Raw genomic sequence first — 23915 nt, 5'->3', positions numbered from 1 at the left:
GCACACTCCACTGCAGAGTGAAAATCTCATTCTGGAATTATTTTCTGGCTTTGAGTGTCACCAAAGAAAATATTATCAGTTAGGGTTCTGGTGTCTTTATTCACCTGTATAGGGAAGTTAATTACTGAGATCAAATTGTAGAATCCAAATAAGGTTTCCACATCATTTTTCCTATCAAAATCCCTTAGTAAATCTACAATGAAGTCACCACAGACTATTAATGCAAGGAATGGAGACTCCAAATGAACAGCTCAAAATTTTTCAGTGGGGAGCTATATACAATTACAATTAAAAGTGATCTATTTTTCAGTATTAATTCACAAACACATACCTCTGAATGCCGATCAAACAGAATCTAGTTGTGTCAATGTTTTTGAAGTTATGTTCTGTATAAATATATTTAGCTTTCAACGGAGAAATAACAGTGCCAACCGGTGGCAAATATTTGTTTAATACATTTACCTAGGTTTTGACACCTCTAAGGATGTCTGCATCAGTATGAAAATTTAAAAGCCGTAAAGTTACTTTGCAAGAAGGCAATAATCAAAGTTTAGGGCCGATATGCTCAAGTCAAAAATTAGAAATTAAAAACATTCAAGCCTTTGGCATGTACACCTGTGTATGTGTGTGTGTGTGTCATACACTTGTATTTTGTTCATTAGGCGGCAGTGTGGAACTGTGCTGAACACCTTCTGGAAGTCAAGGAACACAGCATCTACCGGGCTTTCGTATGATTGTTGTTTTTGGAACCCATGTTGATGTCTACAGAGAAGATGTTTGATCTATAGAAATGTCATAACATGTGAGCAAAAAACATGTTCCAAAGTTCTACAATAGACCAATGTCAAAGATATAGGTCTATAATTTTGTGCGTCTATTCAATGGCCCTTCTTGAAAATGGGAATGACTTGAGCTTTTTCCAATCATTAGCAATGCTTCACACCTCTGGAGAACTATGGTTCACTTCTGATAGGAGTGTAGGAGTGAACTGGTATCCAACCAGCCCCAGTGCCCTTTCCTCTTCTAAGTGATTTCAACTGCCTTTCTATTCCTTGACCACTTGTTACAATAACTGTCATTTGCCATCCATGCAATGATTTAAAGGAGAAACTACCTTGTGATCTTCCTCCATGAAATAGTTTTGTAGAAAGACTTTTAGTCTTTCAGCCTTTTCTGTGCCATCCCCTGTTTCAATGTCATTATGGTCACTAACATGGTTGTCCAAGTATGGTGAGTCTTTTCCAGCCCTCACAAGCTTACTCGACACATATCTGTCTAAACCATGTTGTATGATGCTCTTCAAATCTGTCCACTGATGTAGAACACTGTCAGTGCTGGAATTGAAATTTTTGTGTTTGCCTGTCAGGCAATCTGGAATTTGTCCTTTGTCACCCTTGTTAAACAGAAAGATCTTCATAGCTTTCTTTGTATTCCTATTTACAGCCATATTCAGTGAAACTGTAATGAATGTATGATCACTGATTCCCTGTTCTGTGCTGATTCAAAAAATTCATACATTTTTGTCACCAGCAGGTATAAGATTTTATCTTCATGAGTTGGTTCTCCAATTAACTGTTCATTATAGTTTTTAGGCACTGCACTTAGCGAAATTTCAAATAATTCTCTGCCCTAACTACCCACCCTAATCACTTGAGTCTCCCAGACTACAGCAGGCAAGTTAAAATCTCCTTTGATCAGGAAAATTACATGAAATTTTTTCCAAATTTCCCCTCAGGTGTTCCACCACTGCTGCTGCTGCTGCTGCTGCTGCTGCTGCTGCTGCTGAGGCAGGGAGTCTATAAAAACATCCAGGGACCATGCTTGATCCGTGTTTAACACTTATCTTCACTCAATTTTTTTCATATTCTGAATCAGTATTCATCTCACTAGATATTATTGTATTTTTTATTTCTATAAACACACTTTTACCACTAGCGTTCGATCTATTTTTATGATACACATTCCAGTTGGAGTCTAGATTTCATTGATGTTGACATGCAGTTTCAGTGTGCTATTTGTCCCCCCTAATATTATGTGGGTATTTTTTACTATTTATAAATGAGACTAGTTCTGGGACCTTTCCATAGATGCTGTTGCTATTAGCTAATACAATATTAGCATTTTGTTTCTCCAATCTTCTATGATGAATGCTATTCTGTGTGCACTCAGAATATGTCTTATCAGGTGTGTAGAGGGATTTCTCTATCCTAAGAAATCCACATGTGACTGCTGCACATACTCCACTACCCTGGTAGCTGATTCCTGCATGTAGTGCACACACCTGACTTAGAGAGCTATACATTTCTCCACCCAATAGCAGATGTCAAGAAATCCACATCCAAAATGATCAAGGAATTGTCTGAGCCTCTGTTTTAAGCCTCCCTATTACCTCCAAACCAAAGGACCATGATCATTTGTGGGAGTGGTGCTGCTTAATGTTATCTCTGTTTTCACTCTGTGAGCGTGACCCGCTGTCTTCTTGAAATCAGCATGCTGCCGGTAGTGACTAAGGGTGGCCTGTGAATCCAGGTAGCAGACATCAGTTGTGCTGACATGAGCGATGATTTGCAGCCAGATGTACCCAGTGTGCTCAGTCACTGCTGGCAGAGCCTCCTCCACATCTCAGACAAGACACAAGACCCCCACTGGGAAGCAGACAGAGTGGACACTAGCTTTTTACAACCTGCTCAGGCCATAACATTGCACATGCCATGGGCTCCTGCAGGCACAGACATCATGTCAAACTGTCTTTCCTGCGTGTGTACCATGAAGTGTATAACATTTTAGGCCACATATAATATACTGCTATACTGAGTTAAGTAGTGTATTTAATAGTACAGCACTGTATATCTCAGTTTGCAAGATCAAATACTGCAAATAACACCCATAAAAAATCATAACTACACCTGCACACAGTGACAGCACAGTTTTTTTCAAGATAAGAAAGAAACTCACAAAGGAAACAAAAGAACAAAAATGCAGTTGCTGGAACAGATACATGTGATAACTAGACTTAGTGAAAGACAGTGTAACAATCATGAACAGCATATATTTCTAAATTTATATTAACATCTTAGGAAGACATTTGGCAACTGCTTCAGACAGAAAATGTTTAAAACATTTGAACTTAATTGTTCAGGTTGTTCATCTAAAAGGAAGAGTATGATACTTATCACATACCTTCCCCTGATGAAGAGGAAATAGTGTCCTCTGGATCCTTTTCCCTCCAGTTTAAGTCCTGTAAAATACATGTGACTTAAACGAACAGTTAGCAAATGTATATTCTAAATGCATTGACACTTGTGAAACTGACAGCACTCAAAATTTATGGGATTAAATAAATAATATTATTTACACAGCATATAATAATATTATATACACAGTATGTGGTGTATAAGAATAATAACTATCTGTGTACAGCCGACTATCTCTCTATGTGATGTGTGCATAAAAGGAGGTAATATATTTGCTGGTTAATCCTGGAATACATACTCTCATAATTTTAAGAGTGGACTTGTGTCTTTCACCTGGGCAACATTGGCAACATTTTGAGGCTTATTAAATATGTTTATTAATTAACTTTAACTTAGTTTATGACTCATCACAAAAGAAAGATGAGAGCATTGACTTTGGACCTAGAATTCCATCAAAAACTCCTATAAACATGTATACATTCCCATGCATCCAGGCCCTAACAAAATTACCTTGATCCTCATCCTTCATATCAAACCTTGAGTCTCTATGGAAGCTTCACTTCAGGCATTGGAATGATGAAAGACATATATTATTTTTGTACCTCCTCCATAATGTTGCCATTCTCTGACTTATCTGTATTATTTATCAATAATGATTATGTGATTCATCTTCCTGCCAATGCCTGGAGGAATATTTCTGTGGAACATTATTTTATTTCTCTCTACAGTCATTTATGATTGGTAACCATGTGCCTCCTCTTTTACTAAATCCTGGGGCTAGTAACCTTCATGAACTGGAAACAAGTACTTGCCCTTGGCGCCGAACTTCCCAGAATGCGGGACTCCCGGCCCACAATGCCATATGCTCATTTCCATTTCCATGGCAGCAGAGCTGCTAGCCAATGGAGGTTTCCTTTCCTTCTCCTCTGGGAGGCCAGGAGTATGTCATTTAGTTTTCGTTTCAAACTTAGTTGGCAGTATCACATCTTAGCAGAAGAACAGAACTTTCACACTGTTTTTAAAATTGTGCCATTTGATTGCGCCTGTGGCCTGCTGGGTAGAATCTTCTCTAAGTCTTCTCTGATCAGAAAGAAGAGGGCAACAGATACTTGTGTTTTTTCCAACCCTAATTGGGTTAACATCTCATGCTTTATGGTGGGTGTGGGCAACTGGTCAGTTTGCACTCTCTCCATTGAGGACTGATGCTGAGGGTTGTGACAAGTTTAGGGAGAAAAAGATTGTGAGTGGAGAGTCTGCTGAGACGAGCTTGTGAGTATTGATGCTCTACTGAAAAGTGGAGATGTAATTCTAGGTTGACTTGGATTTTATGAGTTAGGATCTTTTTAAACCTGTGGCATCTTCAGGCATAGGGAATGACTATGGTTATATTAAAATAACTTCTTGCACGTGAAATTTGTTACATCGAGTGAAGCTTAGTGTCAAAAATTCAGTTTATTAGAGGGCCTTGTATCTGTTTGTGTAGATACTCCATGTAGTCATCATTAGGCTTGTACCCATCCTCCCCATTTAAAATCACTAAATTCAATTTGATGTGTGTAGCACTAATTCATTTCATCATAATCATGATGGCAAGTGAGTATTGTATTTCTCACCATGTGCAGAGTACCATGTGGTCTTCAACCAGTGTTATCTAGTTAGCTGCCATTTTGCCATTAAACGGATCCTTGCAAGTTTTACTGTCAATGGTAGTCGCAGTTTCCCACTCTTATGCTTCATTGTTGATCTGACAGCCTGAAGGTAGTGTATGATACAGAAACCTATCCTTAAATAGATTATAAACTTTATGTTTCAGTGAGGCTTACCAGTGCTGATTGTCATACAAATTCATATAATTCCCCCACCTCATATATAAGTATGGGACTATAGCTATCACAACTTGGCAATGAGTTGTGCTGATAATGTCCTGTTCAGTGCTAAATGATGTCACTAAATAACTGGATTCTTGAATGCTAAATCTCTGGACCATTAAGATTATTCAGAATCCCATTCCTTTATACACTGACGTGGTAAAAGGCATAGGATACCTCCTAATATCATGTCAGATCTCATTCTACCCAGTGTAGTACAGCAGCTCAACATGGCATGGACTTAACAAGTTGCTGGAAGTTCCCTGTAGAAATACTTAGCCATGCTGCCTCTAAAGCCGTCCTTAGTTGCAAAAATGTTGCTGGTGCATAATTCGTGCACGAACTGACCTCTCGATTATGTCCCACATATGTTAGTGGGATTCATGTCGGGCGATCTGGGTGGCATAATAATTCACTCGAATTGTCCAGAATGTTCTCCAAAAGCCGGCCCGTATGACCTAGTGGTTCTAGGCGCTTCAGTCTTGAACCGCACGCCTGCTGCGGTCGTAGGTTCGAATCCTGCCTTGGGCATGGATGTGTGTGATGTCCTTATGTTAGTTAGGTTTGAGTAGTTCTAAGTTCTATGGACTGATGACCTCAGAAGTTAAGTCCCATAGTGCTCAGAGCCATTTGAAGCACAGTGCCTTGTTGTCCACTTGGGTCCATGCCTTCATTGGGTATGAAAATTTGTACCAGGACTGGGAATCGCACCTGGGCCTCCCACTTACTAGGCAGGCGTGTTAGTCACTATGACGTCTTAGTGCAGTGTGAAGGAGCAAGACATGCGAGAGTAATCCGTGCAGTTGTGTGAACCGCTGTGCCAGGGTGGTTTAGTGGCTAACACAACTGCCTAGTAAGCAAGAGATCCAGGCTCGAGTTCTGGCCTTGGTACAAATTTTCGCTCACCACTTCAGTCTACATACATAAAATCGTATCTGTATGAGACGAATTAAGTCTCTGAAACAATGTGATTTCATTTGTAATCATAAAATGGCGGATCACGTTACATTTTTGGTCCCACCAAGCCAGAGTAAATTCCTTAAAGTAGAAAGTTAAGATTCCCCATTTCATGTGGTTGGCTTGCAACATAGTGTGGTACCCTGTGCTTTATCTCAGAGTTAAGTATTGCTGCGATTAATCCGAAATTTGACTTGTGCATTACAGTGCATCTACGTATAAGCAATGCAAACCACAGTGAAGTGCATGGCAGTGGGTACTTAGAATGATACCACATTTTAGGGTTGCACCCCGTTCCATTCATGTGTGGAGCGTGGGAAAAATGATTGTTTAAATGCGTCTGTAATTAATCTAGTCTTATCCTCATGATCCGGATGAGAGTGATACATAGGGGGTTGTATCATATTCCTAGGCTCAACATTTAGAGCCAGTTCTTGGAACTTGGTAAGTAGGTTTTGTCGGGTTGCTTTACATCTATCTTCAAGAGTGCCATTTCAGCATATCTGTGTCACTCTCACGTACAAATAAACCTGCGGCCATTCGAATCACCCTTCTGTGTTTACGTTCATTGTCTTCTGTTAGTCCTATTTGGTATGAATGCCACACAAAAAAAATGGCTCTGAGCACTATGGGACTCAACTTCCATGCCACACACTCGAACAATATTCCTAATTGGGATCAAGTGATTTATAATGAATCTCCATTGTATACTGACTGCATTTCCCTTGCAATCCGCCAATGCACCAAAATCTGCCACCTACCTTACCTACGACCAAACCTATTTCATCATTCCATTTTACATCCCTACTAATTGTTACACCCAGTTGTTTGCTGGAGTCGAATGTTTCCGAAGCTAACGCTTTTACGTTTATGGAGATTGAAAACAAGTTATCAAAATTGTAATCACTTTGACTAACAATGCTCCTAGCAAACGCCTATGGGGCACGTATGAAGTTACCTCCACTTCCGTCGATGACTTTCCATCCAAGAAAACATGGTGTGCTTGCAGATACACATCCGAGCTTTTTTCCATTTTATGCACATTATTTCGGTGACCAGCCCACTACTTATTTTCATGTGCTGTGAGTTTTGCTGTTATGTGCAGTCGTTGGTTGGACTCCCACCAGAGTGGTTGGAGTCTACTCAGCGAGTGCACATAACAGCAAAATTCGAGACACTCAAAATGACGACTAAATATGTCGTCGAAATATTGTACGTATAATAGAAACAATAATGTATCCAGAGCCACACTTTTAATCAATAACGCCGAGAAAACCAGAAATCACATAACAAGGTGCGTCGTTCCCACCAAGAAATCCTCAATCCTATCACAAATTATGTTTAATACGGTAATCCATATAATAGTAATTTTTTAATAATCGTTGTTTTAATGGCTTGATCCTGCTAGAAATGGCTCGCTCTTCCTCTGGCCTGTAAACCGGTACGTGCAGCAACTTACAGGGGGGGACAAAGTTTGATGTGCCATCTGAACCAAGAGGATGTTTATACATTGTGTTTTATTGTTACAATAGCTGAAAACAGGCATTGCCAGGGTATTCATTTTCCAACTATCCATTAGCAACGAAAACAAAAACTGAACTGTGTTTTTAATGTAATATCAAAAAATTTCATTCCCTTGTATTTGAAATTACAAACAGACGTAGAAGGAAATATGCATAACGTACAAATGTATAAGCACAGTATCAAAATGAAACAGTTTCCGCCCACAGAGAGCAGCTGCTTCGCATCTCTATCACTATTGTTTTCGCCTGCAGCTGTTTGCGCTTCGCACCTGAAAGCTGTCAAAAGTGCAGCCAGGTGTCACGGATTTGCTTAAAGTGACTCGACTCTAGGAATGTCTTCGTAGTAAAAAATAAATGTATTTAAACTTTACCGATGATGCCGCAGTTTTTTACGCATCCCAGTGTTTATGACGTCATATCTCCTGAACTATGTGTGGTACCATGATGTAATGTGGATTTAGTGGCATATGTGGATACTGACTGAGAAATTTATTGCGAATAGATTTTGTAGCACAGGAGCAATAAGTTTAAACATCATGCATGATGCGGCAGTTTTTCACGCATCTAATTGTTTATGATGTCATATCTATTGAACTACAGTCGTCAGGTGGTTCTTACCTCCACAGCAATTGCTGACCGACAGTAAGAGATACGTGTACCAAGTTTGGTTGAATTTGCTCCAGTGATTTAGGAGATGTGGAACATACATACATACATAACTACATTTCTGTAATATGTATGGATGCTAGCCTGCAATGAGCGGATAACAGGGAACAAATGAAATTGGGACTCTCAAGTGATTTCTGGGAGTGTTAGTTGCCATAAAAAAGTGCTGACTTCATATTATTTAATGATACATTGGAAACCGCTCGTCACAATGCAACGAAAATTGACATACAGTGAATAGTGGATATTGCAATCTGCTTCCAGTTGTGACTTTTGATTGTTATCGCCATACGATAACACAGTTTTTATGACCACAACTGCAAGAACTGAATGTGAAACGCATGTGGTTGCACCAGGCGAGGGAAATCACGCCACACTAGCGTTGGAACATCAAGGTTGCTGAGAATAAGATTTCCTGCTCGTCTCATCTCTCGCAATGGCGATGAGGACTGGCCACCGAGTTTGACACCATGTCAAATCTCTGTTTATATGATCAATCCACGAACCATCCCTCGACTTAAGGCAGAAATTAGACACGTCACTGACCAAATTTGAGCGAAACTTTGCTCTAGTATAGTCGAAATTTTGTGGATGTCTGCAGATGAAGCGGGGTGGAACATATTTGCCTGTTTCATGTTTAATCTCAGTCTTTGTGTTCCGTATTGACTGTTGACTTAATAATACTAGCGGTTTTCAAATAAAGTACGTGTTTTATTATTAAATTAAATATTGCATTCTTTATGGGACATCCTGTACATAATATGTAAAACGTACTATCTATGGCCGTCCGGTGTGGCCGAGCGGTTCTAGGCGCTTCAGTCTGGAACCGCGCGACCGTTACGGTAGCAGGTTCGAATCCTGCCTCGGGCATGGATGTGTGTGATGTCCTTAGGTTAGTTAGGTTTAGGTAGTTCTAAGTATAGGAGACTGATGGCCTCAGATGTTAAGTCCCATAGTGTTCAGAGCCATTCCAACCATTTTTTAATATCTATGAATAAAAATTTATCATTAACTGACAGATACTGCTCCGAAATCCATTATGTACTTTAAACGGCCTAGCAATTCGTAGTCTTCAGTATTTTTTGTTGATAACTAGAAAATGGACAGATATTTTATTTTTAAATTTTGTGGTAAGGCGGAGAACACATTTTAAGACGTTTTCCGAAAAAATCTTTTCATCATAAGGAATGTTAGTCTTTTGTGGATCCTGAAATTTTTATTTATTTGACCATGAATACTACAGCTGGACGACTACAGTGAATTACTACTTGAAAGAAGTTGATAAGATTCAAAGAGGTCCAAAGAGCGGCAACTTGGTATAAATGCATAGAAATATAAAATTGTAGACTTCACGAAAGGAAAAAGACATGGTATCATATGACTACAATATCAGTGATTTGGAATAAGAAATCTTTGACAAATATCTGTGTGTAATACTCTGTGGATATGAAACGAGATAATCATACACGCTCAGTCGCAGGTAAAGCAAGTGGGAGACTTCGGATCACTGCTAGGCTAGTGGGTCAATGCTTTCAGTCTACAAAAGACATTGTTTACAAAACACTCCGTCAATCCATTCCAGAATCTGCTCAAGTATGTAGGATCCATTCAAGATAGGACTATAGGGGATACTGAAAGTACACAAAGAAAAGAATCACGAACTGCTAAAGGTTTGTGTGACGCAGGCGATAGTACCAAGGAACTGCTGAAGAACCTGAGCCCATTCTGTGAAAGCTTATTAAGTGTTTCAAGGAGGAGTATAAGAATTTACTACAGCTATCTACGTGCCATTCCTGCAACCTTAGGTCACCCGCAGGCTCATTCACATACACTCTAACGCACACACACGCCACGCCACACACAACACACACACACACACACACACACACACACACACACACAAAACCACTAAGGAATCACCCGAATGGGACGAAAATCTATAGGTGTGGTGTTCACGTACAAGTACAGACAAACAAATGGTTACAATTTCAGAAAAACTGAATAATTTATTCACGATAAAGAACTTCACAAATTGAGCAAATCAATAACGCTTTGGTCCCCTTCTAGTCCTTATGCAAGCAATTATTCGGGTTGGTATTGATTGACAGAGTTGCTGGATATCCCCATAAGAAATATAGTGTCAAATTCTGCCCAACTGGGGCGTTAGATCGTCAAAATCCCAAGCAGGTTGAAGGGCCTTCCCCATAATGTTCCAAACGTTCTCAACTGGAGAGAGATCCGGCAACCTCGCTGGGCAAGTTAGGGTGCTGTTGGGCACTATCTTGCTGAAATTTAAACCTAGAATGCCTTGCCGTGGAGGGCAACAAAACAGGGCGTAGAATACTGTCGAGGTACTGTTGTGCTGTAAGGGCGTCGCGGATGACAGCCAAAGGGGTCCTGCTACAATGAAACAAATGGTACCCCAGACCATCACTCCTGGCTATCGGGCCGTATCGTGGGCTACAGTCAGGTTGGTCTCCACCTCTGTCCGGGGCGTCTCGAGACATGTCTTCGCTGGCCGTCGGATCTCATCATTGAGGACAATTCTGCTCCAGTGAATGAGATTCTAGGTCTAAGACGTTTCTGGAGACCAATCTGACTGTCACCGTCCATACGGCCAGATAGCCAGGCGTGATGGTCTGGGGAGCCATTTGTTTCATAGCAGCACGACACCTTTCGTTGTCACCCGTGGCACCCTTACATCGTCGACAATATTCTACGACCCGTTTTGTTGCGCTTCATGGCAAGCCATCCAGGGCTTATATTTCACCGAGATAATGCCAAACTGGTAAAATGCGAACAACAGAATGACGAATATCCGAAAATGAGTTACGGGCGGGATGCAACGCTAGCTCCTCGATCTGCTACGAATTTCTTCCGCTGGCTGGATCCGTACCGCGGACTGCCTGTTGCCCATCCAGCCGTACTCCTACCAACTGCAGCATCGCCGTACGCTACATACAAACGTTTATGGATGCTCACCACGATTTCTTTTTCTGCACACAAGAATTCCATAACGGCAAGATTCTTGTAGTGGGAGTCGTATGTAGACGTCATTTTGACGTTGTGCTATGGCTCTGACATCTGCCAGAACGGTTCTAAACTTCACAGGCGCACAGAACAAACATCAAATGTGAAGCACCAACAAGGATGTTTGTCTATGTATATTAATGGCTTTAAAAAAAAATGTGGGGCATTAATTACTGAACGGACCTTTGTATTTTCCACCGCATCAGCAACATAAGGAATTGGCACTGTTCTTGCCACATCAATAATAAGAGAAATGTCTTCTTATTTTAATATGAAAACTTGTCCTTGTCCAGAGTCTCTAGGGCCATAACGTCTAGGTCATTTCCCAGTGCTTTTTTGTATGGCGCAGACATCTGTAGCTGTTTGGATTCATCTTTCCTCATCTTAATTTAGCCGAGATATAATATCTTGCAACTACGTTTGCAGGATCAGTCATTACAATAGGATCTGGTGTGGATTCTGCAAATAGAGCAACCTCATCCATGCTGTAGTCACTCTCCAAACAAATGTCGGAATCAGAATCAATCTCCTCAGTTTCCTTTCTATTTACTGTACTTGCCATAGCTTTGGTCACTGGAATGGCTTTCTGGCTCTCTCGCTCCTGGCTACTCATTTTTTGTTTGGCAGCTTTTCTTTTCAGCAGTGAGTTTACTGCTGGAATGTGGTCTCCCGCCGTTGTTTTCCTGGCGTATGGTAGGTGCGGCAGCCCGCGCTACACCGCTGTGTGACTGTTGGTTGGGAAATAGGCGACAGTGTATCACTTTAAGGAATCTGTATAATACAGTATTTTGGAATGGAGCGTATCGTATTCAAGGAATATACTGACTGATTAATAATTATACCTAAATAACAAATGTGTCAATATTGAATAAATTAGCAGACAGAGCACTATTTTCTGTGTATCTAACACAAATTTGACTGGCATATAGTCAATACTTGCGTAAATGAGGCAAATGTTCCAGAACTGTGTTTCAGTTTGAAAAGTGAAGTTTCTAAAGGAAAAAGAAATGATTACTAACTATTTCTAAACAATGGCAGCATAACTTATAGGAGGAACATTTGTGATAGGTGTGGTTTTCTTGTGGATAGACTGGGGGTACCATCTTTTTGGCAAGTTTTGACTGTCAGTTTTAGGACACCTTACCCTAAATCGGCTGCTATCATGAAAGTTTCTTTTCTCTGTTTCTCGGATATTGCGGGTCCCATATACGATGATACTGGAAACAGATCAGATTTCAATTAGTCAATGTTGCTGTCAATTACGAATCGATTGCTCGTACGAACTTCAGGGCGGTTTTCCAACACACTGGGGTAGCGAGTGACAAGGCAAAATAAAGTGACGGAAAAAAATCGCAACACCAAAAAGAAGTTGTGCGAGATAAACAAAAATTTGACAGATTATGTCTATTCAAATTTCACGACTGAGCGAGGTGGTTCAGTGGTTAGCGCATTGGACTCGCATTCTGGAGGACGACGCTCCAAACCAGCGTCCGACTATTCTGATATACGTTTCCGTGATTTCCCTAAATCGCTTCAGGCAAATGCCGGGATGTTTCCTTTGAAAGAGCACGGCCGTTTTCCTTACCCATACTCCCCAAAACCGAGCATGTTCTCCGTCGCTAATGACCTCGTTGTCGATGGGACGTTAAACACTATATCCTACTCTTCCAAATTTCACGCCAGCTGGATAAGAGGGGCGTTAGCAGTGCCTCTGTGCGGATGCAAATCAGGTTTGCTTTAAATACACACTACAACGGTCGCGAGCGTTAGTTACCTTTGAGATTGGAGGTAGTGAGTTGGTGTTAGCCGAGAACGCCTTTAATGCGACAAAGACGTCATTATCAACACCTCACTGACTCTGAACGAGGTCGTGTAATAGGGCTACGAGAATCTGGATGTTCCTTTTGTGATATTCCAGAAAAACTTGGAAGGATTGTAGCCATTGTACATGACTGCTGACAACGGCGGTCACGAGAACGTACGGTCACAGAAAGACCGGGTTCCAGACGGTAACGCACCACTACCGAGCGGGGAGACCTTCGTGTTCGGCGTATGGCTCTGGCGCGTCGTACTTAATCTGAAGCAGCAATTTGAGCAGCGGTTCTCAACGCAACGAAGCAACGAATTGTTACAAATAGGTTACTTCAAGAACAGCTCAAAGCCAGACGTCCTGTAGCATGCATTCCTCCGACCCTAAACCACCGCCATTTGCGATTTCAGTGGTGTCAAGCGAGAGCCCATTGGAAGCCAGAGTGGAGGTCTGTTGTGTTTTCTGATGAAAGTTGTTTCGGCCTCAGTGACAATGATGGCGATTCGACCTGTTGTGCTGCCATTGACGAACAGCATTCCATTGGGTGTTTTCCAGCAGGATAACGGACGCCCACTTACCGCTGTTGTAATCCAACATGCTCTAAGGAGTATCGATATGTTGCCTTGGCCTGCTCGATTAGCTGATCTGTCTCCAATCGAGAACATATGGGACATTATCGGACGACGACTCCAGCATCATCCACAACCAGCGTCAACCGTTCGGGTATTGACTGACCAACTGCAACAGGCGTGGAATTCCATCGCACATACTGACATCTGGCACCCTTACTACACAATGAATGTAAGTTTGCATTCTTGTGTTCAACATCCTGGCAGTTACGTCGTTTATTAATGTACCAGAATTTGACATTTGCAATGCCTTACCTCACATTTACATTAAACTGTGATCTTGCAATGGTAATCACTTAAATATGTTATCTAGAGAAATGTGTTCCCGAATTTCATTACTCTACATTAATCATTTTTCGGTGTTGTGATTTTTTCCCGTCAGCATATCTTAGAGTCCTTTATTTTAGGTGGTTGCCGCACGGGTAGCCGTGTGGTCTGAGGCGCCTTACCACAGCTCGCGCTGCTTCTTCCGTCGGAGGTGCGAGTCCTCCCTAGGGCATGGAGGTGTGTGTTGTCCTTAAAGTTACATTAAATAGTGTGTGAACCTGTGGACCGATGACCTCAGCAGTCTGGTCCCATACGAACTTACCACAAATTTAGACAAACGACCTACTAAACAAGTGCCGAAACGGCTGGCCCTGTCTGAGGCCTTCCTCTTATCATTGATTCCAGCGCTGACGGTGAACGTTAGTGGTTACCACGAAGACGGCTTTTTTTTTATTACTTTTGCATGTTGTTTCCTAACATGTCGTGGTAAAATTGCTGCGTCCACGGATCTAACTTCTAACCAATTTCGGGATGTTCACCCCTGTTTCAGTCTCCTTAGTGCCATAGGAACAGAAGGAAACGTAGTAGGTGAATATGGATTGGGGGTAAGAAATGGAAGAGGTAGCCGCCTGGTAGAATTTAAATATAGCCAACACTTGGTTCAAGAATCATGAAAGAAGGTTGTATACATGAAAGAGGCCTGGAGATACTAGAAGATGTCAGATATATTATACAATGGTAAGACAGAATTTAAAACCAGGTTTTAAATTGTAAGACATTTCTATTGGCAGATATGGACTCTGACCACAATCTATTTGTTATGAACTATAGATTAAAACTAAAGAAACTGCAAAAATCTGGAAATTTAAGGAGATGGGACCTGGATATACTGACTAAACCAGAGGTTGTACAGAGTTTCAGGGAGAGCGTTAGGGAACAATTGACAGGAATGGGGGAAAGAAATAGAGTAGAAGAAGAATGGGTAGCTTTGAGGGATGAAGTGGTGAAGGCAGCAGAGGATCGAGTAGGTAAAAAGACGAGGGCTAGTAGAAATCCTTGGGTAACAGAAGGAGAAAATATAAAAATGCAGTAAATGAAGCAGGCAAAAAGGAATACAGACGTCTCAAAAGTGAGATCGACAGGAAGTGCAAAATGGCTAAACAGGGATGGCTAGAGGACAATTGTAAGGATGTAGAGGCTTATCTCACTAGGCGTAAGATAGATACTGCCTACAGGAAAATTAAAGAGATCTTTGGAGAAAAGAGAACAACTTGTATGAACATCAAGGGCTCAGATGGAAACCCAGTTCTAAGCAGAGAGGGGAAAGCAGAAAGGTGCAAGGAGTATATAGAGGGTCTATACAAGGGAAATGTACTTGAGGACAATATTATGGAAATGGAAGAGGAAGTAGATGAAGATGAAATGGGAATACGATACTGCGTGAAGAGTTTGACAGAGCACTGAAAGACCTGAGTCGAAACAAGGCCCCCGGAGTAGACAACATTCCGTTGGAACTACTGACGGCCTTGGGAGAGCCAGTCCTGACAAAACTCTACCATCTGGTGAGCAAGATGTATGAGACAGGCGAAATACCCTCAGACTTCAAGAAGAATATAATAATTCCAAACCCAAAGAAAGCAGGTGTTGACAGATGCGAAAATTACCGAACTATCAGCTTAATAAGTAACAGCTGCAAAATACTAACACGAATTCTTTACAGACGAATGGAAAAACTAGTAGAAGCCGACCTCGGGGAAGATCAGTTTGGATTCCGTAGAAATACAGGAACACGTGAGGCAATACTGACCTTACGACTTATCTTAGAAGCTAGACTAAGGATGGGCAAGCCTACGTTTCTAGCATTTGTAGACTTAGAGAAAGCTTATGACAATGTTGACTGGAATACTCTCTTTCAAATTCTGAAGTTGGCAGGGATAAAATACAGGGAGCGAAAGGCTATTTACAATTTGTACAGAAACCAGATGGCAGTTATAAAACTCGAGGGACATGAAAGGGAAGCAGTGGTTGGGAAGGGAGTAAGACAGGGTTGTAGCCTCTCCCCGATGTTATTCAATCTGTATATTGAGCAAGCAGTAAAGGAAAGAAAAGAAAAATTCGGAGTAGATATTAAAATCCATGGAGAAGAAATAAAAACGTTGAGGTTCGCCGATGACATTGTAATTCTGTCAGAGACAGCAAACGACTTGGAAGAGCAGCTGAACGAAATGGACAGTGTCTTGAAAGAAGGATATAAGATGAACATCAACAAAAGCAAGACGAGTATAATGGAATGCAGTAAAATTAAGTCGGGTGATGCAGAGGGAATTAGATTAGGAAATGAGACACTTAAAGTAGTAAAGGAGTTTTGGGAAGAAAAATAACTGATGATGTGCGAAGTAGAGAGGATACGAAAGGTAGACTGGCAATGGCAAGGAAAGCATTCCTGAAGAAGAGAAATTTGTTAACGTCTAGTATAGATTTAAGTGTCAGGAAGTGATTTCTGAAAGTATTTGTATGGAGTGTAGCCATGTATGGAAGTGAAACGTGGACAATAAATAGTTTGGACAAGAAGAGAATAGAAGCATTCGAAATGTGGTACTACAGAAGAATGCTGAAGATTAGATGGGTAAATCACGTAACTAATGAGGAGGTGTTGAATAGAATTGGGGCGAAGAGGAGTTTGTGGCACAACTTGACTAGAGGAAGGGATCGGTTGGTAGGACATGTTATGAGGCATCAAGGGATCACCTATTCAGTATTGGAGGACAGTGTAGAGGGTAAAAATCGTAGATGGAGACCAAGAGATGAATACACTAAGCAGATTCAGAAGGATGTAGGTTGTAGTAGTAACTTAGGATGAAGAAGCTTGCACAAGATAGAGTAGCATGGAGAGCTGCATCAAACCAGTCTCAGGACTGAAGGCAACAACAACAACAACAACAACAATAACAGTGCCATATTGTGTGGCACGGTGTCTTGTGACGTTTACCTGTAAGAAAATTATCCCGTTTTATCACAAGAGATTTCGAATTTATCGTTGGTTAACAAATTTTAAGTCAGCCCTTTCAGGGCATCTAACTGCCTCAGAATTCACTTTATATCTTGCACTTAATCATTTCTTTCGTTAAACATCCACTCAAGCACCACGATAAGTTTACAACCAATCTGAAGTTATTTACTGTGTTTTTTCATCAGTTCACCGTGTCTAGCACGACGCGATCAGAGACCTTTTAGCCACAAGTTAAGGAATGAGCTACACATTTTACCAGTTGTAGTTTCTCGAATGTCAGTACAACTGATTTTTGACGTTTATGTAACAGGCTATTCTCTTCAGAAGATCCACCGTTGCTGAACGGTGGCGAAAGCATCCAGTTGAGATTTTGGGAGGCGGGGGAGGGGGAAAAAGAAGGGGGCGAGGGGGCTGCTGCATCATGCTAAAGATGTGTCAGAGCTTCTTGTAATCCTAATCCTGACCCAGATTTGTATATACGTTTTACTATTTCTTAGCTCGAGGAATCTGCTTATGGAGGTTTGTAATACGATAATGAAATGCCTGAAATGCCCCGTAAGTATATACAACACCTCGAGAGGCGAGGGCCAATTAAACTAGCAGAAACATATCTTATGAAAAACGGGGGACTGAATACGGGACTTTGACTATCACGACACATCTTATAGTTCCGTTACGTTCTACGTAGACTATGGCCAGCTATCGTGCTTAATTGTACAGGCAACATCAAAGAAGTCACAGTCGCAAACCTGCGATAAAATTAAGTGGCCTGCAGACATGGAGCACCTCGCGCAATCGCAACGTCGCATAAACACTATTATGTTGTCGGAGAAAATGCAAAATTAAGTTGTCGATACCCATGCAAAGTACCAAGAAATATGGCTGATCCGTATGCAGACCTACATCACTATCTGCCGGTGCAAATTCGTGCGAAATGGAACAAAAACTTGCGTGTTTCTTACCAACATGAGGGACAACGCAATCTGTAAATAGGCACGGACATACCGTTACGATCGCGGTACGATTCTGGAAGGTATAACGGAATTTTCTAGTGATACAGTTTAGCCTTCGTTTCCGTCGTGGAAAATTTAGATAGGATCATCATCGAGTGCAGTGGGTAGAAATAGCTTCGTGTGAATGTGGCTGAAGGGCGACGCCAACCAAATCATCACAGGCTGACTTCTGAGATCAGCAGAAACAACCAATTTGCGAGGGCGATCCAAATGAAATCCTTAAAAGTACCATAAAATTCCTAAATGTCGTACCATTGGTTTGGAAGCTGGCAGAAGTTATCCTTGCATTTCGACAAACGACGAGCAGTTAGCAGCTTGTTGCTGTATCATAGAGAAGAAAACTATGTCTGTACAAAGGTGGCTAACACCCTATCGACTTGCACTGCTTGTAACAGCAATCTAAGATACTAGTTGAGAAGTGAAGCTGTTAAACATTCGGAAATACATTGCAGGACTGAAGTACAGTACGGTGATTCATGTTTGTCCCTGCAGCAAGTGTACAAGTGGTGTAGCAAGTGAAAAATTGGAGAAATGTCTGTCGAAGATGTTCCGCGGCTGGGTCAGGGACACAGCGCAGTAACGAACGAAAACATTACCGCTGTCGTGAAGGAAAACTGTAAACTATTTTAAACTGATCAGTCACTGTTTTGGATGTTATTGCTGGTTAGCACATAATTTTGTCTATGAGGTGCTGGATTCAATACAACAGTGGCGCCGTGTCAATTGACTGTTGAATTGAAAGATCGTTGCATCGGTACCTGTGAGGAACTTTTGCTTCGTTTCAAAAGGTCGAAAGTAATGGTCTCCCGGACAGAATTGTTACGTGAAACCTGGGCACACTATCACCAACCTGAAAAGAAAAGAGCGAGCACATACTGGTGTCATACCTCTTCGGCAAATAAAAGGAATGCGCACTCAAACATTGCTGTTCATCAGTTTCAGCGACTGAGGGCAACCGGGTGTTGTACGCAGCTGATGATGCTGTCTCAAGATGGCCTAAGACTAGGCTGAAACCGGAAATTTTAATAAAATAACCGTCGCGATCTAACTTGTTTTTTTACTGATTTTATATGGCTTGTAAGATCGCTGTTTCCCAAAAAATTACCAAAAATTTTGAATTCTGAAAGTAATTTCTGGAGCATCCGAAAGAAGTGTTATAACGCCGCTGTATTTACATTAATGAACTAATCGACAACGTCTGAAGCTACATGGGGCTGTTTTCGATAATGTGGTTGTGTGTAAGAAGGTACAATATGAGAAGATCTGCAGAGGATTGATGAGTGGGGCACGCGCTGAACGTAAATAAATGTAACATACTGCGCACACCTAGTAAAAGAAATCCACTACTGTACAACTACAATATTGGCTACAAATGAATGGAAACAGTATCTACCGTTTAATACGTAAGAGTAACCATTCAGCGCCACCTAATGTGGATGACCATATAAAACAAACAGTACGAAAAGCGGATGCTAGGCTGTGATGAATTGGTAGAATGTTAAGGAAACGTCATTCATCCACAAAAGAAATACCTTGGAAAACACATTTGAGACCGATCATCAATCTGGGGCACTTACCAATTAGCATTAATATGACAGTAAGAGAAAATCTAACGGTGTGACAGGCATGCAGGAAACCGAGCGGTTAAAACACATACCGGTATTTTAGTTCTGAATAACCGGTATTTGTTTCGTCTCGGCTCTAAAGTGTTTTTTTTACTAATAACCGAGTAAAAAACCATAATATCGTACAGCCATATAAGCAGTGCTATTTTTTTTGTTTTTAAATAAACCTTTCTTAAAACATAAGTTTTATTTGTGAAATTTATATTGGTTTGAAATATTGCGTTATTATAGAACATGAGGACAGTAACCAGTGCTATTTTAGTAATAATGCCGACAGAAACGAGCAAGAAACACAGGATGTAAGAACTGGTACAGCATTGCTGAGACAATAATGTCCGTGTTGTCGTGTGTTCTGGCTTAGCGTACGCGCATAGATGCAGTGTGCCAGACTTCCCACTACCTCATCTATTCGGCAGCTTCTCGCTGTCGGCGACGGCCATCCGTCGTGTTGCAGAATGACACCAATACTAGTCTGGAAATATTTTTACCAAGTTACGTAGCAATACTTCATTTGCTTTAAAAGATGAAAGACTTGTCTCCCATTTCTATGAAATAATAAAAGAGGAGGGAAGTTATGGTCACAATAATAAATTAAAAACTTAAAAACAATTAATTAGTAGTACTGAATAAAAATAGAAAGCAGCTGATCAGCTGCCTGTGTGTACGTAATATGCCTTTATTTGACTGCAGCCCTTGGAAACGGACAAATTAACGTGAACAACACAGGTATCATTTTTTACCCTTAAACACTGAGTATTCATAAAGCCCAAACAGTGTTATGATCTCCGATTACAAGATGATTTTTGAGCTGAGTTTGAAAAAATTAGAATTACTTAGGAGAATACTGGTGATTTTTTGTTGTATTCAACCAGTTATCACCCTTCCAGAAGAGCAGTGAACCGGTGGACGGGCTAAGTTTTCTTTTAAATTGCCTATGTAATGTAACATTCTGTCTCTTTGTTCTTGAAATTTAGAGAGACAGAATATGTCAATCTAACTTCGATTTACACTTTTATTACGGAAACTAATAAGAACAAAGAAACCAAAATTGATTATTTTAGAAGCCGCTTATTTTGAGCGGTTTTAACGGTCATGTTAAAACGGCGTGAAATATTATCGATACAACCGAAAACGGGTTGTTTCAGCGATAACCACCATCCCTACGGTGAGCGACGCGTTTCGTCACGCGACGGTTTACTCGGTGAGAGAGCGTTATGGAGATGCTCAACAAATCCCAGACGATACAAGAGAGACGTTGTGGAGAGAGTACGTTTCGAGAAGAGTCTGGCGATGTCTCATTTTCTCTCATATACTTCTCACGAAATGACGAGGACGAACAATTTAGAGAAATTAGATGGCATTTGGAGGTTTTCTGGCACCCATTCGCTCTCTGGGCTTTAGTGATTAGAACAAGATAGAGGGGAGCAGATGATGGTACTACAAGTGCACCACGCAACGTAAGGCGCTTTGCCGAGTACTACATCTACATCTACATCTACATCCGTACTCCGCAAGCCACCTGACGGTTTGTGGCGGAGGGTACCCTGAGTACCTCTATCGGTTCTCCCTTCTATTCCAGTCTCGTATTGTACGTGGAAAGAAGGATTGTCGGTATGCTTCTGTGTGGGCTCTAATCTCTCTGATTTTATCCTCATGGTCTCTTCGCGAGATATACGTAGGAGGGAGCAATATACTGATTGACTCTTCGGTGAAGGTATGTTCTCGAAACTTCACCAAAAGCCCGTACCGAGCTACTGAGCGTCTCTCCTGCAGAGTCTTCCACTGGAGTTTATCTATCATCTCCGTAACGCTTTCGCAGTTACTAAATGATCCTGTAACGAAGCGCGCTGCTCTCCGTTGGATCTTCTCTATCTGTTCTATCAACCCTACCTGGTGCGGATCCCACACTGCTGAGCAGTATTCAAGCATTGGGCGAACAAGCGTACTGTAACCTACTTCCTTTGTTGTCGGATAGCATTTCCTTAGGATTCTTCCAATGAATCTCAGTCTGGCATCTGCTTTACCGACGATCAGCTTTATATGATCATTCCATTTTAAATCACTCCTAATGCGTACTCCCAGATAATTTATGGAATTAACTGCTTCCAGTTGCTGGCCTGCTATTTTGTAGCTAAATGATAAGGGACCTATCTTTCTATGTATTCGCATCACATTACACTTCGCTACATTGAGATTCAATTGCCATTCCGTGCACCATGCGTCAATTCGCTGCAGATCCTCCTGGATTTCAGTACAATTTTCCATTGTTGCAACCTCTCGATACACCACAGCATCATCTGCAAAAAGCCTCAGTGAACTTCCGATGTCATCCACCAGGTCATTTATGTATATTGTGAATAGCAACGGTCCTATGACACTCCCCTGCGGCACACCTGAAATCACTCTTACTTCGGAAGACTTCTCTGCATTGAGAATGACGTGCTGCGTTCTGTTATCTAGGAACTCCTCAATCCAATCACACAATTGATCTGATAGTCCGTATGCTCTTACTTTGTTCATTAAACGACTGTGGGGAACTGTGTCAAACGCCTTGCGGAAGTCAAGAAACACGGCATCTACCTGTGAACCCGTGTCTAAGGCCCTGATGTAGATTTAGATAAACAACCAATAATAAGGCTCACAGGACAGTTGCACAGTACTGCATCTGTATCTGACTGACGTCTGTATGTTGTATTAATTAATTTGTAGTAAGTACCTATGGGACCAAACTGCTGAGGTCATCGGACCCTAGGCTTACATACTGCTTATCTAACTTCCGCTAAGGACAACAGATAGACACTCATGCCCGAGGGAGAGCTCGAGCCTCCGACGGGGAGAGCGCCGAAATGTGGCAAGGCGCCTCAGACCACGTGGCTACCCGCGCGACTCGTGTTAGTCGACCGCAAAATTCCAGAATGAGATTTTCGCTTTCCAGCAGAATCCGCGCTGATATGAAACTTCGTGGCAGCTTAAAACTGTGTGCCGGATCGAGACTAGAACTCGAGACCCCTGCATGTCGCAGGCAAGTACTCTATAAACTGAACTACATACATACACGACTCACGAATCCTCTCTTAACGGCTTTACTTCCGCCAATGCCTGGTCTCCTACATCCCTTGGATAGAGTACTGGCCCGCGAGAGTCGAACGCTTCGACTACGAGTCTCTGTGCGGAACACAGTTTTAATCAGCCAGGAAGTTTCGACCAAAATATTATTGCACCTATGAGTGAGAGAGATTCGGTCCGCTCATTGTGTCAGCGCATAATCGGGGTTGAAAGTATACGCGCAACTGACCTGAAGGCACTGACAATGAGATGCGTTTTGCTTAGTCACTAATGTGATTGTTTACTGTCACCTCGCTGCGTGTTTTCGATAGGGGCCAAGTGCAATAATATCGTGGTTAAGTAGTACAGTTACGGAACCACCTTGCCGTTGCAGCTTTCTCAATACAAATACGAAACGGAGCTTACCCAGTGCTCGGGCTGAGCCTGAACCTGTGACGTCAGCGCGGTCAGCAGCAGACAGATGAGCAGCGCGGCGACCTGCATGGCTGCGAGTGGCTGCTGGACTCCGCGGTGAGGGCCGCTATATTGACGCTTCCGCGTGCTTCCCCTACCGACTAGCTCGCCCACGCAATCCGTCTAGCGCGCACGTCCTCTACACACACACACACACACACACACACACACACACACACACACACACAGCGTCGTTCCACGGCCGTCATTTCGTAACACTCTCACCTCCCCGTGTGCGCCACGTTTGTGGAATAAGATATTGCGATAGCCATCGCACACGATCACTTGGATTTTTTTCTCTTCTACTCAGATGTATTTCAGCGTGTCTGAACCGCCTCTTTTCTTTTAAAACGCAATTGCACTTACCATGTAAGGTAGGGTCTTCCAGGGGGTTTACCCGACATCGGTGCTCTGCGGAAATGTCACCACTGTTGGTATTTTTCATAGCCAAATGCTAATAGTTTGCTGTACGCTATTACCAGTGCCCATCTCCCTAACAAAGGTTTAGAACGGTGCGTGCGGATGAAAAAGAATAGTGAATACATTCTGCACAGAGGGAGACCAAGGACAGTATGTGGCACTCATTGTTCGCTCTTTTCTTTTTAACCTCTAAGTAGCTGTGATATTAGTAGTGGTAGTAGTTTTATTCATATTTGAAATACATTTTTAAATTGCGTGAGGCAAATGCTACTTTTTTTAAACCGCTGCAGGCTAATGACAAGATGGTTCCTTTGAAACAGAAATTCGTGAATCTGTAGAAAAATCGATGCACAAAGCGTAGGACAAAAAATTGCTAAGTGGGTG

General features: G+C 41.8%; 1 protein-coding gene across 1 annotated transcript in view; it reads right to left on the bottom strand.

Annotated features, from left to right (window-relative positions):
• Positions 1–23179, bottom strand: part of LOC126335241 (uncharacterized) — a 40244-nt gene extending 17065 nt beyond the window's left edge. The window contains exons 1-2 of the mRNA XM_049998279.1: positions 23064–23179; positions 3181–3238 (exon numbers count right to left, since the gene is read on the bottom strand). Coding sequence (XP_049854236.1) covers positions 3181–3238; positions 23064–23141 — 136 coding nt within the window. The 5' untranslated portion in view covers positions 23142–23179. The remainder of the gene's footprint in view (positions 1–3180; positions 3239–23063) is intronic.
• Positions 23180–23915: the final 736 nt, after the last annotated feature.

Source organism: Schistocerca gregaria, chromosome 2, assembly GCF_023897955.1.
Source record: "Schistocerca gregaria isolate iqSchGreg1 chromosome 2, iqSchGreg1.2, whole genome shotgun sequence".
Taxonomy (NCBI): Eukaryota; Metazoa; Arthropoda; class Insecta; order Orthoptera; family Acrididae; genus Schistocerca; species Schistocerca gregaria.
This window is presented reverse-complemented; position numbering and strand designations above follow the sequence as displayed.